Below are 18,870 nucleotides of genomic sequence, written 5' to 3'. Positions count from 1 at the left end.
TCCCTGGTCATGTGATGTCACACAGGTGCAGGGGCTCGTTATATATCCCTGGTCATGTGATGTCACACAGGTGCAGGGGCTCGTTATATATCCCTGGTCATGTGATGTCACACAGGTGCTGGGGCTTTTTATATATATATATCTGGTCTGTCACTTAGGTGCGTGGCTCCTTATACCACTGATATACACTCACCGGCCACCTTATTAGGTACACCTGTCCAAATGCTCGTTAACACTTAATTTCTAATCAGCCAATCACATGGCGGCAACTCAGTGCATTTAGGCATGTAGACATGGTCAAGACAATCTCCTGCAGTTCAAACCGAGCATCAGTAAGGGGAAGAAAGGTGATTTGATGCCTTTGAACGTGACATGGTTGTTGGTGCCAGAAGGGCTGGTCTGAGTATTTCAGAAACTGCTGATCTACTGGGATTTTCACGCACAACCATCTCTAGGGTTTACAGAGAATGGTCCGAAAAAGAAAAAACATCCAGTGAGCGGCAGTTCTGTGGGCGGAAATGCCTTGTTGATGCCAGAGGTCAGAGGGGAATGGGCAGACTGGTTCGAGCTGATAGAAAGGCAACAGTGAATCAAATCGCCACCCGTTACAACCAAAGTAGGCAGAAGAGCATCTCTGAACGCACAGTACGTCGAACTTTGAGGCAGATGGGCTACAGCAGCAGAAGACCACACCGGGTGCCACTCCTTTCAGCTAAGAACAGGAAACTGAGGCTACAATTTGCACAAGCTCATCGAAATTGGACAGTAGAAGATTGGAAAAACGTTGCCTGGTCTGATGAGTCTCGATTTCTGCTGCGACATTCGGATGGTAGGGTCAGAATTTGGCGTCAACAACATGAAAGCATGGATCCATCCTGCCTTGTATCAACGAAGAATTGAGGCAGTTCTGAAGGCAAAACGGGGTCCAACCCGTTACTAGCATGGTGTACCTAATAAAGTGGCCGGTGAGTGTATATCACAGGTGCATGGCTCGTACTACAGAAAAATCAGAGTTGTGTTTTAACGAGCAGTGCACTTGTATGACATCACATGACCAGGGATATATAAAGAGCCGTGCACCTGTGTGACATCACAGGATCCAGGACCAGTGTTTATCCACTGGAAGTAAACAATGAAGCTTCCTGCAGAGATCTAGAAAAATGTGAGGAATTGATACAGAAAATACATTGTAGAACTTTACAGTACAAAAACAATTATTTGCTGAAAGTGGACAACCCCTTGTAACAATGTTACTGACCCCTATTGGAGCCTTTAAATATATAGGGGCAGATATAATAAGCAGGTACAGTATGTTACTCAAGTATTTTGTAGTGTGGAGCTTTGCGGTGCAATATGCACATCAGATTGAAATCTGCTGTTCCATTTTGGCACACAAAGTGTTAATGTCTGGAGTGCATTTGCAAGCTTTTGACTAAAAGACAGTCCTTAGGTTTTTCCTGAACCAGCGAGGGATCGGAATGAATTTGCACCTAAATTACCAAAATTTGCAACACTGCATAAATCTTAATTATTACAAGACAAATCTTACAAAACACAGTTCTGGCAACTTGAAACACAGTTCTGGTGTAATTTTAAAGAGGAGAATCACCCAACTGGTGCCACACAATGGGAGATATGTATTGTTAAAGTTGCAGTCAGAAATGCGATCACATATACAGCTCCCCATTCCCGACTGTAAATATCTCTGGTTCTGTGGCACCTAGAAACACAATCCAGATGCTCTTTTAAAGGAGAGATTCTCCTTTTTTTCAAAATGAAACCAGAACGAGTGCCAGAATTCAGTAGAAAAGCAGAACAGAATTGCTAAATATGACCTGGATAACCTATTAATGACCTTTGGTCATCAAAGGGTTGATGAAAAACACAGCAAACAACATTTACACCACTTACATGAAGGGTTTAGACCGATTTGCAACTGCTAAATTTGGGGAAAATTACAGCAAATGTGGATAAGCCATAATTCTGAGAAGGTGGGAAGACCCCTTTAAGTTTTTTATATTCCTGATCACTAACCTTTAGAATTGGATCTGACAAAGGATAAGATCACGGCTTCTTTCTCTCTTCCTTGAAATCCGTCGACAGATTTAATTTCTAGGTCTGGATATCTATGCCGGAGGCTCTGTCTGAGCAAATCCACCTGGAAAACAAGACATGGGAAGTTCTCTGGTCATTTTATACAGTCAGTCTGTCACTGCTACAGTCATTAGGAGATCCAACCATTAAAGGGGTTGTCCAGAATATTTATTTATGGCTTCAGGATAGACTTTAATGTGTATGCAAATGAGCCTGAGGGGCTCCGTTAAAACCTATGGAGCATGGAGCCTCTTTAGGCTCATTTGCATACAGTCCTTCATCCTGGTGGTAGATGCCCTTTAAATATCTGAGGGGAGGACACCCAACCTGATGCAATGATGAACAGTTTTGGCCCGCATTAGCACGGACATGGCCCTGGAGAGGCTGTTTGTAGTGGACGGAAACCAAAACTGCAGTCGTGGCTCCCACTTGCGGTTCCCGCCCTTGTCCAGCGCCGCGTTGGTCCCCGCCCTTGTCCAGCGCCGCGTTGGTCCCCGCCCTTGTCCAGCGCCGCGTTGGTCCCCGCCCTTGTCCTGCGCCGCGTTGGTCCCCGCCCTTGTCCTGCGCCGCGCTGGTCCCCGCCCTTGTCCTGCGCCGCGCTGGTCCCCGCCCTTGTCCTGCGCCGCGCTGGTCCCCGCCCTTGTCCTGCGCCGCGCTGGTCCCCGCCCTTGTCCTGCGCCGCGCTGGTCCCCGCCCTTGTCCTGCGCCGCGCTGGTCCCCGCCCTTGTCCTGCGCCGCGCTGGTCCCCGCCCTTGTCCTGCGCCGCGCTGGTCCCCGCCCTTGTCCTGCGCCGCGCTGGTCCCCGCCCTTGTCCTGCGCCGCGCTGGTCCCCGCCCTTGTCCTGCGCCGCGCTGGTCCCCGCCCTTGTCCTGCGCCGCGCTGGTCCCCGCCCTTGTCCTGCGCCGCGCTGGTCCCCGCCCTTGTCCTGCGCCGCGCTGGTCCCCGCCCTTGTCCTGCGCCGCGCTGGTCCCCGCCCTTGTCCTGCGCCGCGCTGGTCCCCGCCCTTGTCCTGCGCCGCGCTGGTCCCCGCCCTTGTCCTGCGCCGCGCTGGTCCCCGCCCTTGTCCTGCGCCGCGCTGGTCCCCGCCCTTGTCCTGCGCCGCGCTGGTCCCCGCCCTTGTCCTGCGCCGCGCTGGTCCCCGCCCTTGTCCTGCGCCGCGCTGGTCCCCGCCCTTGTCCTGCGCCGCGTTGGTCCCCGCCCTTGTCCTGCGCCGCGTTGGTCCCCGCCCTTGTCCTGCGCCGCGTTGGTCCCCGCCCTTGTCCTGCGCCGCGTTGGTCCCCGCCCTTGTCCTGCGCCGCGTTGGTCCCCGCCCTTGTCCTGCGCCGCGTTGGTCCCCGCCCTTGTCCTGCGCCGCGTTGGTCCCCGCCCTTGTCCTGCGCCGCGTTGGTCCCCGCCCTTGTCCTGCGCCGCGTTGGTCCCCGCCCTTGTCCTGCGCCGCGTTGGTTCCCGCCCTTGTCCTGCGCCGCGTTGGTTCCCGCCCTTGTCCTGCGCCGCGTTGGTTCCCGCCCTTGTCCTGCGCCGCGTTGGTTCCCGCCCTTGTCCTGCGCCGCGTTGGTTCCCGCCCTTGTCCTGCGCCGCGTTGGTTCCCGCCCTTGTCCAGCGCCGCGTTGGTTCCCGCCCTTGTCCAGCGCCGCGTTGGTTCCCGCCCTTGTCCAGCGCCGCGTTGGTTCCCGCCCTTGTCCTGCGCCGCGTTGGTTCCCGCCCTTGTCCAGCGCCGCGTTGGTTCCCGCCCTTGTCCAGCGCCGCGTTGGTTCCCGCCCTTGTCCAGCGCCGCGTTGGTTCCCGCCCTTGTCCAGCGCCGCGTTGGTTCCCGCCCTTGTCCAGCGCCGCGTTGGTTCCCGCCCTTGTCCAGCGCCGCGTTGGTTCCCGCCCTTGTCCAGCGCCGCGTTGGTTCCCGCCCTTGTCCAGCGCCGCGTTGGTTCCCGCCCTTGTCCAGCGCCGCGTTGGTTCCCGCCCTTGTCCAGCGCCGCGTTGGTTCCCGCCCTTGTCCAGCGCCGCGTTGGTTCCCGCCCTTGTCCAGCGCCGCGTTGGTTCCCGCCCTTGTCCAGCGCCGCGTTGGTTCCCGCCCTTGTCCAGCGCCGCGTTGGTTCCCGCCCTTGTCCAGCGCCGCGTTGGTTCCCGCCCTTGTCCAGCGCCGCGTTGGTTCCTATGCGATCCTACATGTTACACTTTGGTCCCCCCAATCACTGGTCACTGTGCTCTACAACTAAGAGGGACCACAACCTAGAGACCAATGGTGACCTCAGGATGAAGAAGATTAGGACTTCTTCTTAGCTCTAGTCTGATCAAAGACAACATCTACATTTCGGCTGGGGGTAACGTTGGCGACTACAATCTCAGATTATGAAGTCACTATATAAGCAACATGAATAAATAGGGACCACTCTGATCACTAGGGGTTGTTTAAAGCAGGAATCCCTTCGGTCGGGGAGGTGGACCCTACTAAGGGTTGGTGACGCTTCATCCATCTGGAATCTTCCTCCTCACCTGAAGGTTGTACGGAGCAATAACCGCAATATCACGAGCCTTCAGCCCGGCGCCGGTCAGAGCCTGAACGTGCAACTCCACCAGCCGCACCTCACCTGGAAGGAACATCAATTGTACAACATCAGCGCAGACAGCAGGAACAAATGGGATTAAGAACAGAGAAGCCAGGAGAGGAGAACTTGCTGGGATTACATAGTTATCCAAAAATAACCAAGGACATTTAACCATTGCTTTGCTGGAAACTGTAGTACATCAGCAATACATACATAATTGCATAATCTGCCAGGATCAAATGGCATCTTCATTTAAAGGGCATCTACCACCAGGATGAAGAATTGTATGTAAATGAGCCTGAAGGGCTCTAGGCTCCATGGGTGATAATGGAGCCTGGAAACCCTCAGGCTCATTTGCATACAGTCTTTGGTGGTATATTCCCTTCAAAATAAATTAATTTATATCAAACCAAGAGCACATTACTGACATCGCAGTTCATACAAGGTGTCCAAAAGTTGGCCAAATCCGTCTGGCCGTGGCCAATTCCCTACTTACCACTAAAACTACATGCATGCCCCTAGTTCTCAGATTGTGGAGGACAGGCCGCCAATGATTCTGACTTGCTAGTTACTAGAAGCAGCAATCCATAAATCCCTACATGAAAGTCAATTAGAGACTGTGGTCTCCCTTAAAGAACAGTGAGAACTTTTTTTCAAAAGTTAAAACTTTATTTAGGGGAAAATAACATTTCAGTTGTGAATTGATCCCTGTACGGGTAGAAGTAATTTTATCATCCAGCAGATAAGATGAGACAATTGATTTTGCCTTCCAGACGAGGTAAGGAAAATACCGATATCGGGTAACGCAGTTTGTGCTGACTGCATGAAGCCAGAATAAAGGCTTATTAGTATATTGCATATTTATTCTAAGGACCACCACCAGGGGGCAGGTGCGGAGGGTAGGTTTACTGATGCCCTTCTATATCCACTAAATTATCTGCTATTCAAAATATATTTTAGAATAAGGATATAAACGCATATTTAATAGGATATGTACCATAATAACAACCCTCAGGGATGATCACCAATCACAAGATCTGTGGTCCCGTATCCCCTGTACGAGTATATTGATGGTTATGCATTGCTGCTGCTATTCAGTTGAATCTGTTAACCTTTTATGTCTCCCACTTATTGGTCTTTTAGAAAATTTCAAAAAAAAAAAAAAGGAATTTTCATGGTTATACAATGCACTAGCAGTCAGTCTATAACTATCTCCACCTCCACAAAGCATTATAATCCTTGTTGTAGAGGAATTCACTGTGATTTCTCACATGACGTTATGATTTCTATCCATTATGGCATTTCCGAGATACTCCTAGTTTAATCCATATGCTAATGAGACAGTTGGTCCACGCAGGACATTGCTATTCCCAACTAAATCACTAACTTCTTCTTCTTCTTCCAGTGGCCATTGCTTCTCACAAGAAAAATCTCCTGGAGAGCGTAGTAGTAAAGGCATTGTGTGCACCAACTGCCTCATTAGCATACGAATCAAAATCAGAATTTCTCAGTTAGAAATTATAAAGGATTTTTTTTAAAGGACAGTGGATTTCTCTACAACTGGCTGACAAGATGTTCCAATGCTTGCTTAGGTGGTAGACCCCCTTTATAATAGACAATAGGATATTGTGTTGGACATGAGTAGAATTATATGACATTACCTGGATTGCCCTTAGATTGCTCATCTTCTATGTCAATCTCAAACAATCCACAGTGGGCAGTATCAATCAGCAGTAAGGGAATAGTTGTTTCATCCGTTACAGTCACCCCTGGAAGATCCCTAAAACAGGGAGTGAAAACACAACCAATAATTTACCTATGCTCCTATTTGGATTTATTTGTCTCCATGGTAACAGACTACAAACAACTCTGTGTAGTCAGACACTGAAAACATAATCCTAATCTATTCTTTTCCGGCCTCTAACTATAGGAAGTGTAGAATTTATAATGAATGTGGATTTGACGGGTATAACATGGTTCACACTAGACTTACTTCAGTAAATGTTGTGCGACAGAAGGATGTGATTCCAGCTTCCCTCCATACAGCGCGTGCGATGCCCATTGCATTATACAGTCGTGCATACGATACTGTACCGTCAGCATCTTCACCACTGTGTCTCCATACTTCTCTATTACGCGTTCCATCAAACTCCGCGACAGACCCTTAGCCGCAGCCCTGTACAGAACAGAAGAACGGCGACGATTGGGGCGAAGGAGTTGCGTTTAGTGAATAGATCTCACATAGCGCTGCAACAGAATGATTCAAGACCAAACACAAATCAGCCGCCCCCATCTACTTTGACTAAGATCGGTACCAGGAATGTGTTTGGATATTGCATCATATACAGCAGTACAGTGTAGTGATCTCACGAACCAGTTCAGCTACAATCCTGGAAGAAATAAATATATTGATATATATATATGCATTTTTCACAGTCCTGCTGCTACAGGTATAAATACACAGATCTTCAGGAACAAAACCTTACACGGTCTGCAGCTTTGTACAGTCAAAACCACTGGAAGAATACAATGCACTCAAGGGTTAAAGGAAGTCTAGAATCAAAATCCATTATGATAAACCAGGGACATTACTCATAGACCCAGGTACCGTGACTGTGGTAATCTTCTTATATCTGTTATTCATTGCCTCCTTTCTTCCAAAAATCAACTTTTAAAATTATGCAAATGAGCCAGAACAGTTGTAGGGGGTATTTCCATAGCCACTCTGTGCTGTATCTTCATAGGCTGTTACACTGTGTATGAGCACTTCTCCTTTCTCACTGTGTACTGCTACCATGAGAATACAGCAGACACAGAGAGGGACCAGGGGCGAGGTTGGAACTCGCTCCTGCATAGTGTAACAGCCTGTGAAGCTGCCGCACGAAGGGGCCCTTTAGGCTCATTAGCATTTTAAAAGTTGATTTTAGAAGGAAGGAGGCCATGGATAACAAATATAAGATGGTTACCACAGTCCTGGTGCCTGGATCTAGGAGTAGGTGTCCCTGGTTTATCATGATGGACTTTGATGGTAGATTTTTCTCCTGTTCTTCCCCGCACAGCACAGATGTGATCTTACTTATGTGAGATGATGGTGGGTGGTAGCTGCTTGTGATCTCCGGCCAGGATACACTTCTTGGCCTGCAGCAGTGCGATCCAGCAGCTCGCCTCCAGCGCCTGAGCGCACTCATCAATCACCACCAGGTCAAAGTAATTCTCCGGGAGCAGCTTGAGAGGACCATCCGGGGAAGCACCTGGCACGGGAGAGACCTTGGATACGGATCAATGAGCCTACAACACCGTCATATTTGGGATGAGCGATTATTGATAATTAGCACTGAAAATACACTATTCTGATGGAAACGGCGCAGCGCCAAGACCCTGGGATAGCGCAGGCGGAGGAGATGGTGAGAAGTGAGGAGTAGGAGCCAAATCAGGTGCAAAACCTCCATCATGCGTAAAGAATTCCCTATATGCAACTGTTCACATTAGTTTGATGTGAGATTACAGAAGCAGCGGTATTATCAATGTCAGGAGACAAATCTATAGAAATAAGAAGTTATCCTATAGCCTCTCATGACCCCTAGTGACCTATCGTGACTCCTAAATACCATAGATACTAAATCAGGTGCAGCCATTTTTTTTAGAAAAATGTTCCATACATCGGTTTCAGTATGAGTATTTATAGAAATATCCCCTTTTTCAACGTTGGCGAGATATTCCACCGTCCCCACCTTTTTGTTACAACCTGTATGGGGCAGCACAGTACTACTACTCCTATCCTGTATATAAAGGGGGCAGCACAGTACTACTACTCCTATCCTGTATATAAAGGGGGCAGCACAGTACTACTACTCCTATCCTGTATATAGAGGGGGCAGCACAGTACTACTACTCCTATCCTGTATATAAAGGGGCAGCACAGTACTACTACTCCTATCCTGTATATAAAGGGGGCAGCACAGTACTACTACTCCTATCCTGTATATATGGGCACAGCACAGCACTACTACTCCTATCCTGTATATAAAGGGGGCAGCACAGTACTACTACTCCTATCCTGTATATAAAGGGGGCAGCACAGTACTACTACTCCTATCCTGTATATAAAGGGGCAGCACAGTACTACTACTCCTATCCTGTATATAAAGGGGGCAGCACAGTACTACTACTCCTATCCTGTATATAAGGGGGCAGCAAAGTACTACTACTCCTATCCTGTATATATGGGCATAGCTCAGTACTACTACTCCTATTCTGTATATATGGCGACAGCACAGTACTACTATTCCTATCCTGTATATATTGGCACAGCACAGTACTACTACTCCTATCCTGTATATATGGGGACAGCACAGTACTACTACTCCTATCCTGTATATATGGGGACAGCACAGTACTACTACTCCTATCCTGTATATATGGGGACAGCACAGTACTACTACTCCTATCCTGTATATATGAGGACAGCACAGTACTACTACTCCTATCCTGTATATATGGGGACAGCACAGTACTACTACTCCTATTCTGTATATATGGGGACAGCACAGTACTACTACTCCTATCCTGTATATATGGGGACAGCACAGTACTACTACTCCTATCCTGTATATATGGGGACAGCACAGTACTACTACTCCTATCCTGTATATATGGGGACAGCACAGTACTACTACTCGGGACAGCACAGTACTACTACTCCTATCCTGTATATATGGGGACAGCACAGTACTACTACTCCTATCCTGTATATATGGGGACAGCACAGTACTACTACTCCTATCCTGTATATATGGGGACAGCACAGTACTACTACTCCTATCCTGTATAAATGGGCATAGCTCATTACTACTACTCCTATCCTGTATATATGGGTATGGCACAGTGCTACTACTCTTATCCTGTATATATGGGCACAGCTCAGTATTACTACTCCTATCCTGTATATATGGGCACAGCACAGTACTACTACTCCTATCCTGTATATAAGGGTACAGCACGGTACTACTACTCCTATCCTGTATATAAGGGTACAGCACAGTACTACTACTCCTTTCCTGCATATATGGCATAGCTCAGTACTACTACTCCTATCCTCTTGTATTCTTTATAAGGGTACAGCACAGTACTACTACTCCTATCCTGTATATAAGGGGACAGCACTGTACTACTTCTTATATCCTGTATATGAGCACAGCACTGTACTACTACTCCTATCCTCTATAAATTGGCACAGCACAGTACTACTACTCCTATCCTGTACATATGAGCACATTACAGTACTACTACTCCTATGCTGTGTATATATATATGAGCACAGCACAGTACTACTACTCCTATCCTGTACATATGAGCACATTACAGTACTACCATTCCTATGCTGTGTATATATGAGCACAGTACTACTACTCCTATCCTGTATGTAAGGGTACAGCACAGTACTACTACTTTTATCCTGTCTATAAGGAAACAGTACTACTACTCCTATCCAGTATATAAGGGTATATATATATATATATATATATATATATATATATATATATATATATATATATACCCCTGGCCTGGGTTGCTCCACAGTTAGTTTCCTGCTTGTATAGTAATAACTGAGACATTTGCTAAGGTTTTGCCTTAGAGCAGAGTTTTGGGGTTGTACAATGCGGAGATCTCAGAGCACAGCAGTGTGAGGACGGACCCCAATGCCCTCTGAGAAGCCACAACCATGGAATATGAATAACATTTTCACATTCTTCTAGAGATGAGATTTCGGAGAGGAGATGTACCGGATAACCTTTTGTGAAGTCGGGATGAGTCATACAATCTGGAGCTATTTATATCCCTGTGATACGCGGGGTCTGAATCACAGAACCTGACGTGGACCCGGTACCAGGGAGACGTCCTGAAGAAGCGGCTCCTGACTGACCTGTTTTGGTGGCGAGGATGACGTTGGCGTTTTTTAATGTCTGGATCATGGCCGTCTCCTCCCGCTCCTTCAGCTCCTTCCTCAGAGCCCGGATTTCTGTCTTGAAGCCGCTCCTTTCATCTCGGTTATTCACTTTTCTCATTTTTGCCTTTCAAGATGAAGGGAAAAGCATCGGGTAATCACAACAAGGTATAATATTAGGCGACTACAGGAGCTGGAGGGTTGTTTAACCCCTAAGGAGAAGAACACTAAGCTTAGAAAATGCACAAAAAATATAAAAGATATCCCAATTATCCTCCCTGGCAGGGGTTGTCCCAGAAAGCACAGTCTAGATGCCACTCTATGGGTGATGCGCATGCGCGACCCAACATCATAAATAAATCACTGATGCGAATGTGTAGCCGAACCCTCAAATAAAGCGCATGTGTGATCAAACCCCAGGAATAAAGTACAGGCGGTCCCCTACTTAAGGACAGCCGACTTACTGACGACCCCTAGTTACAGACAGACCACAATGACCACTGTGACTCTGGTGAAGCTCTCTGGATGCTTTACTATAGTCCCAGACTGCAATGATCAGCTGTAAGGTGTCTGTAATGAAGATTTATTGATAATCCTTGGTCCCATTTTGAAACGTTGATTGTCACTGGGGCAAAATATTTTTTTGTCTGGATCTACAATTATAATTCGACTTACATACAAATTCAACTTAAGAACAAACCTATGGACCCTATCTTGTATGTAACCCGAGGACTACTGATGTGATGCACGATCCAACCCCACGAATGAAACACTGATGCGCATGCATGATCCAACCCTACGAATAAAGCAATGACATGCAAGAATAATTCAACCCCATGAATGAACCACTGATGCGCATGCACGATCCAACCCCATGAATGAACCACTGATGCGCATGCACGATCCAACCCCATGAATGAACCACTGATGTGATGCACAATCCAACCCCATGAATGAAACACTGATGCGCATGCATGATCCAACCCCATGAATGAAACACTGATGCGCATGCATGATCCAACCCCATGAATGAAACACTGATGCGCATGCACGATCCAACCCCATGAATGAACCACTGATGCGCATGCACGATCCAACCCCATGAATGAACCACTGATGCGCATGCATGATCCAACCCCATGAATGAAACACTGATGCGCATGCACAATCCAACCCCATGAATGAAACACTGATGCGCATGCATGATCCAACCCCATGAATGAACCACTGATGCGCATGCATGATCCAACCCCATGAATGAAACACTGATGCGCATGCACGATCCAACCCCATGAATGAACCACTGATGCGCATGCACGATCCAACCCCATGAATGAACCACTGATGCGCATGCACAATCCAACCCCATGAATGAAACACTGATGCGCATGCACGATCCAACCCCATGAATGAACCACTGATGCGCATGCATGATCCAACCCCATGAATGAACCACTGATGCGCATGCATGATCCAACCCCATGAATGAAACACTGACGCGCATGCATGATCCAACCCTATGAATAAAGCAATGATGGACATGCATGATCCTATATTATCTCATATTAAACAGAAGAGTATCTAAATAAATCTTGTGTGTATCGCAGGAGCCCCTTCCCCTCCTCCTCTCCCCCTCATCGCATCCCTGTCTGACTGTAAGATAACTGGCTGGAGCAGGACTCTCCAGAACACTCACAAAGGTCAGGTCAATATCCTTGCGGATATCCACCACCAGCTGCGCGTTATCACTCCGGGCCAACACCGCGTCCAGGGAATGATGCTGCAAGGACTCCAGAAGTCTCGCTGGGTGGCCAAGACGTAATATCTTCTCTTTATATGCCGCCAATCGCTCCACCAGATTGTCCACAGCTACATTAGATGGAGCGCAGCACAGGACCTTGGGAATAAACAACATAAGAGATTATAAGTCATCCTGCCGAAAAGTCCAAGTCGTGAATTAGGATGAGAGCGCGTTTCAAAAAAATGTATAAAGCAATAATAATAATTCAATACTACGGGAGAGTCAAAATGCCGAGCGCAGCGCTTGGGTATCTCCAGCATCTCTCAGACTGCCACAGATACCTAAGCACCGTATGTGGCAATTTCCAATACTCCCATAGTACTGGATGGCGCTGCAGGACACACGCTCAACCCGCTATTCCACCCACTAGTGAGAACATGCCTCCTGTTCTGTGGATCAGCAGGGGTCCCATTCTCATAAACGCTGAGGGTCCCAGCAGTCAGACCCACCAATCAGCTAGTCATGCTTTATCCTGTGTATTGGGATGATAATAATACTTGGTACAAGCCCTTTAAGAAAAATCAAATTGTGGCATAAGAGCATAAGTAATTTGATAAATAATGTAAATGCAGCAAATCAGTATGTAGGATAATCAGTGATGGTCGCTGTAAATCACATTTTCTGTAGACGACAGGAATGCCTTACAACACAAAGACGGAAAGTAACATGGAGGCGCCCCCACCAGGTGGCCAAGGATAACACAGCCTGGAACACTGGTGCTCACAACCAGTGATCTGTCCATACTGATCCATAGGATCCTCTAGCCAATCACACGTGCCATAAATCAGTGGACACAATACACAGTATTTATCTGCATACGTGAGGGCCCAAAGGGCACATTATATAGTGCAATTAACCTCGTGGGACTAAAACTCTGCTCTTCAAGGGGTTTGCCGCATACAGGAAAGTTTAGGAAGTACAATCCCCTAATTGGGTCTCCCTTATTGTACTTGCCCTGGTGAACTTTTCTTTTCTGCCAGTACCAGCCGCGGGTCTTGTGACCTACTGTGGACTTGTTGGGTCATGGGGAAGTGCACTCATTACTTAATGCCACCCCTACATAGGGGCACATTTACCAACCTGTCCGCCGGAGTTCCCCGAAAGTGCATTGTTCAACGATAATGCTCTGTGCCATGAATCACTAAGATTGTGCGCCTGATTTCCTGCATGTGTCGCTTCCCCGCTCAGGTCCGCCGGAGTTCACCTTCTTCTTCCTGGTGCATGTAAGTCTATTGTTTTGCGACCCAATTTGAAAGTTAAATCCAGCGCTCAGTCCGAATCAGCTGGATTGTCCGACGGCACGCCCCCTCGATTCCTGACGCATGGAAGCAGTGCAGCTGCACCAAAATCCGTTCGCGTTTAACCCCTGTTAAATACCTGTCAAGGCTGTACAAATCCCGAAAACGGCGAACAGTCCAACTTAAGTGCGATCGGAGACCCTAGTAAATGAGCCCCAATATGTAACTGTTCGGGAGGGTATGCATTTTGTAATGGACACAGAACATCACACGGGGAGGTCCCTAAAGTGGCACAAAACTCCTACAGGGAAAGTTAACCAGGACAAGTACAAAATAGGTGACCTGTAAACTTTCGTTTATGTGGTCAAACCCTCAAAGTGGATTTCACATCACCATCCTGGGAGAAGGCTACTGAGGCCTCATGCACAGGACTGTGTGCCGAATCCGTCTGCAACAGTTACAGATCCATCTCCGTGGGAAAGGGGCAACCTCATGCACACGACCATATATTGTGCGACCACAAGCTTGATTTGAGGCCCCCCCTCCACAATATATCAGGTTGACAGGGCTAGACGATAGCCCCATCATCTCTGTTGGGGGGGGGGGGGGTCACAACCACCTTGTAATCGCCCTCTGTCCCCATATCCTATTTAGTCACTTGCTCTTTAGTGAGAAAACACAATTACCGCACTGAGTCACCGCCTGCGTCTGAGCTTCCGAACAAACAAAATTTTTGTCATTTCTCCACGGCGGGTGTCCTGACGAAGGTGAAGGCCATCACAATTACATTACAGAGCGGGGCGCGCGGTTCTCACCTTCAGCCCCTGCCTCACAGCTTGCAGGATAATCTCCACCACGGTGGTTGTCTTGCCGGTACCAGGGGGCCCGTGAATAATAGCGATCTCTCTCTGGCTCAGGGCGAAAACAACAGCCTCCTTCTGAGACTCGTCCAGGCTCGGATTGAAAAATTCCAGAGGTCCTGAAGAGGAGAAAGAAGAGAAGAGTAAAGACTATGCTAAATTTTCCAGGAAATGCTATTGATGGCCGCCCTGCAGGTAGACTATGGAAAAACTCCTTTAAATAAAATTCTATCACATTTATATCTCTAGTCATATATCCAGGTTTGTCCTAGTTATCTAAAATTATATTTGTCCAAAATTAGAAAAAAACATGACTTCTTTCTTTGAAAACAACGCCACACTTATCCCCAGGTTATGCGTGGTATTGCGGATCAACTTCATTGACTGATCAATAGTTGATGGATACCAAGGACATATGTGATGCTCCTTCAGGAAGCCTGTTTTTGTTATCCCTAGACATCCCCTTTAAGAAATATATTCAACACAACGTCAGAACTTCCTAAGAGGAATCTGTAAGCGGTTTTAACCAATGAAAAAGTGTTAGATATTGTCCCTTGAAATCTATGAAAATGTAGCCATACTTTTGTGTGTGTTGTTAGTAGCAGAAGGACTGTGAAAGCTGCAATCCTGGAATATACAGATGTTTTGCAAAATACAATGATGTTTATCCTCACACTGCTGTGCGCAATTCAGAGAGCTTAGACACAGCATTGTAACGATGTACCCACCGGGTAGTTAGAAAAGCTGCAATCCTGAAATATAAATCCACATTTCACAGTCCTGCTGCCACTAGCAACACAGGAATGAAAAGGGGATGAGGTTTATACAATTGCCATCTAAAAATAGGAAAACATTATGAATACTTTATTCACCTTGATCATCAGGTCTCTCCTAAAACGGTGGCCGACCTCTAAAGCAGATCTGTGGTGTTCCCAGACTAAGACCTCACCTGATATGATATTGTTACCAGGGCGGCGGGGTCGATAAGCTTAACTTCGGACTCCAACTCAGACACCTAAATTTCCCTAAGGGCAGTCTCACATGAACGTGTGCACACAGAGCAGAGGACGGAAGTCCCTGCATTTTATAGAAATATAATGCAAGTACGATCCTTCTGCCAGCGGAACAAGTATTTTTACACGGGTTGCATATGTTCCTGTAAAACAGCCCTACTTCAGACTCCACTGTGCAGTTTTCCTTTCCAGTCCCTTATTCCATTGAACTGTAGTGGAGGAGCTTTACTACTGAGCATGTACATAAAGTGCAGCACACATTCATGTCAACCAAAAGCCTAGATCAGGGGAGCACAATCCAAGGCCGACCGGCCACATGCGACCTGTCAAGCCAAAAGTTGGGGTCTGCACCAGGCTGACAGTCACAGTCCAGTGAGCCCTTCCATAACTTATGGTAGCGCTCACTGGTGCAGGAGGCCGGGTAGTGGAGAGTACACATAAGAAACCTAAACTGTTCCGGGGTCCTCCCTGGGTGCTCCGCTCTGTGTTTGCGTCTGGGCCCCGAGCAGAGCAGCCTAAGAAGCAGGAGAAGAACTAGGAGTGGTAAGTATTTGTTATCTATACTGCACTGCTCCCTGTTCCGGACACAGTTCTGCTCTGGGTACTTATACCGGCGCATACAACCAGCACGGGACATGCAACAGTGCGGCCCAATGAGCAGGAGAGTACCCAAGAGTGGTAAGTACTTGTCAGTTGTACTGCAATGCTACCATGTCCTCTCCTGCTCTGTGTCCTGATGCCGGCACATAAAACCAGCGCAGGACACAAAGCGGCACAGGGAGGAGAGAAGAAGAAGCTGCAGTGTGGTGCAGAGCACAGGAGGAGCAAGGAAAGGAGAAGGATTTGTAGTTATTCCTTTACTTCAGTATTTGTGGTACTCTGAAATATGTGTGCATAAACCAAAATGCGTAGTTATCCTCAAACTCCAAACTCTATTAGTTTATCTAATAAGACTCTGAATTGTATAAGAAATAATCTTACTTGATGTCCTGATGCTGCACGGTTGAGACACGCAGAAGAGGACATCTATGAGGTCACTGGCAGGTCCACCGCGGTACTGACTCAGCGTGATCAGAGCTCTGTGAATTAAAAAAACAGAAATACAATAAGGGAACTGCATCCATTGCAGGTTACATGTGAAGTATCCACACAGATTTTTTGCAAAAATTCAGTAGCTTAAGGCCTCATTCACACTGCCGTATGGGGGACGTATATACGGCCCATGTATATGCCCCCCCACACGTAGGGTACCATACCGCTCCGCACCCCGTGAAAAGATAGGACATGTCCTATATTTTCACGGCAGAGGGGCGGGGGTGTGCAGTGCTCACCTCCTCTCCACGCGCGCTGCCGTGTTCCCGGTGTGCTACGGTACGGCAGGCCACGGCAGTGTGAATATAGCCTAAAACAGTAGCATTAAATGGATATTTCGAGGAAACAATTTGCAGCACTTGGCAATCTCCATCAGAACCATAGAGATAAATGGAGCAGAACAGACAACAGACCCCATCGGACCCCCCCAGTTGGTATTTCGGATGGTATTTTTGACTTCTGAGAGACATTTGCACTAATTTGTATGGGCATTTCCCTAGATTTATGTGGAATTGCATTATAGTGTCACTATTGTTATTTATATATAGGAGGTGTACCCCAACATATTGTTGTGTATGTTAGGCTATATGTGGACATAATGATAGGGTGCGGCGTCTACATGGTTTGTGGTGTTTTTTTTATTGCACGTTTTTTTAAAAATTGTTTGTAAATAAAATTTGTCATGTATTTTTTGGCCTATACACACATCCCTTATTGTAATTTATTCTAAACTATATTGTGTCATGCCTCTGTTATTCCTTCTAGAAATGTAAATTGGCAACTCTCTTTAGAAGAGGCCCATAAACCTAAACTGTCTGGTTGTGTTGCGTTACTGCAGCTCAGCTCCCATTCATCAAAATGAAAAAGCTACAGCGGTCACCATTGTCTTACTTTTTGATCCTTTTATATGTGACATCATTAGCCAGTTTCAGAAGCCGGTAGGTGGCCTCACTGCCCAGGTTTAACGCATCGCTATGAGCTTCATCGAAAGCCACATTAATAATCTTCTGGGTGATGCCGGACACAATCCCTGTAGCGATGGCTTCTTTCGGGGAACTGGAGTCATAAAGTCCAACAATGTCACCTGCAAGCAACAACAGAGAGTGAATGGCCTAGTTAAAGGGGTTTCCCGGAGAAGAAGGAACTCCCTGTACCATATATCACTATGATGTACGGCGCACTCCTCTACACTGTACTTGGTGTGAAATCTGGCCAGGGACTGGTCCTTTTCTCACAGACCAAACACAATCATGTGCCCAACACTGTCCAGCCCCTGGGTCCATTGTCACTCCAGTATATCCATTAAATAGCCAGAAGTCCTGAAGGGTCATGGGACCTGCTTCGGCCAATGAGTGGTCTGATCAAGCAAGTAGACAACAAAGTGATTGATGTCCCTCAAGTAAACGTGGTCCAAGAAGGCCACTTCTCATTGGTTCATGTAGCCAGAACCCCCAGAACTTCTGGCTGGTGCAGTGCCCAAATACTTGAAATCTGAGAGCGAATATGCTCTCTTTTTCCCCTCCCCAATCCCACTGGGCAACGATGTGGAAGCTTTTAGAGACCAAGCCCCAAATTACAACCAAAACCCTCTTCTTTATCATAAAGAGCCCAATTGCCGTCTATGGGGACGTTCATGCGACCGCAAACTTTTGGCCGTACATATGCCCCCACAATGGCAGTGTAGACTTATTTTGTGACTCATGTGATAAAAATAGATAAATTGATGTGACCAATACCTGAGCTAAAGCTGTTAGTAGGGAGCACGGCCTCGGCGTCATACTTCCTAGGGGTGAAGGTTACCAGGAGGCGTCCATACAGCCCTGTTCTTTGGTTCGCTACCTGTAGCTTCAGTAAGCAGACGCCTCTCCGCTGCAGTTTCTTTAAGGAAACACTCTCCTGCCAAGCTCTGGAAGGAAAAACAACATATAGGTAATAAAAAGTGGCTGGGGGGGGGGACCTTTATAGATGTCCTATTACAGGCAGTCCCCGGGTTACATACAAGATAGGGTCTGGAGGTTTGTTCTTAAGTTGAATTTGTATGTAAGTCGAAACTGTATATTTTATAATGGAAGTTCTAGACAATTTTTTTTCTTTTGCCCCAGTGACAATTGGAGTTTCAAAATTTTTGGTGTAATTGGACCAAGAATTATCAATAAAGCTTCATTACAGACACCATACAGCTGATCATTGCAGTCTGGGACTATAGTAAAGCATCCAGAGAGCTTCACCAGAGGTCACAGGGGGCAGAGGGGTCCGTCTGTAACTATGGGTTGTCTGTAAGTCGGGTG

At 47.2% G+C, this 18,870-nt stretch overlaps 1 protein-coding gene across 1 annotated transcript in view; it reads right to left on the bottom strand.

Annotated features, from left to right (window-relative positions):
• Positions 1-18,870, bottom strand: part of IGHMBP2 (immunoglobulin mu DNA binding protein 2) — a 33,168-nt gene that overhangs the window by 13,393 nt on the left and 905 nt on the right. The window contains exons 2-12 of the mRNA XM_072118532.1: positions 18,319-18,488; positions 17,474-17,666; positions 16,472-16,569; positions 14,433-14,596; positions 12,275-12,475; positions 10,558-10,705; positions 7,711-7,885; positions 6,628-6,810; positions 6,296-6,414; positions 4,582-4,676; positions 2,035-2,158 (exon numbers count right to left, since the gene is read on the bottom strand). Of these exons, the coding sequence (XP_071974633.1) occupies positions 2,035-2,158; positions 4,582-4,676; positions 6,296-6,414; positions 6,628-6,810; positions 7,711-7,885; positions 10,558-10,705; positions 12,275-12,475; positions 14,433-14,596; positions 16,472-16,569; positions 17,474-17,666; positions 18,319-18,488 (1,670 nt within the window). The remainder of the gene's footprint in view (positions 1-2,034; positions 2,159-4,581; positions 4,677-6,295; positions 6,415-6,627; positions 6,811-7,710; positions 7,886-10,557; positions 10,706-12,274; positions 12,476-14,432; positions 14,597-16,471; positions 16,570-17,473; positions 17,667-18,318; positions 18,489-18,870) is intronic.

This window comes from Engystomops pustulosus, chromosome 7 (assembly GCF_040894005.1).
Source record: "Engystomops pustulosus chromosome 7, aEngPut4.maternal, whole genome shotgun sequence".
In the NCBI taxonomy this organism is placed as follows: Eukaryota; Metazoa; Chordata; class Amphibia; order Anura; family Leptodactylidae; genus Engystomops; species Engystomops pustulosus.
Note: the sequence above shows the minus strand (reverse complement) of the source record. Positions and strands in the feature narration are given on the sequence as shown.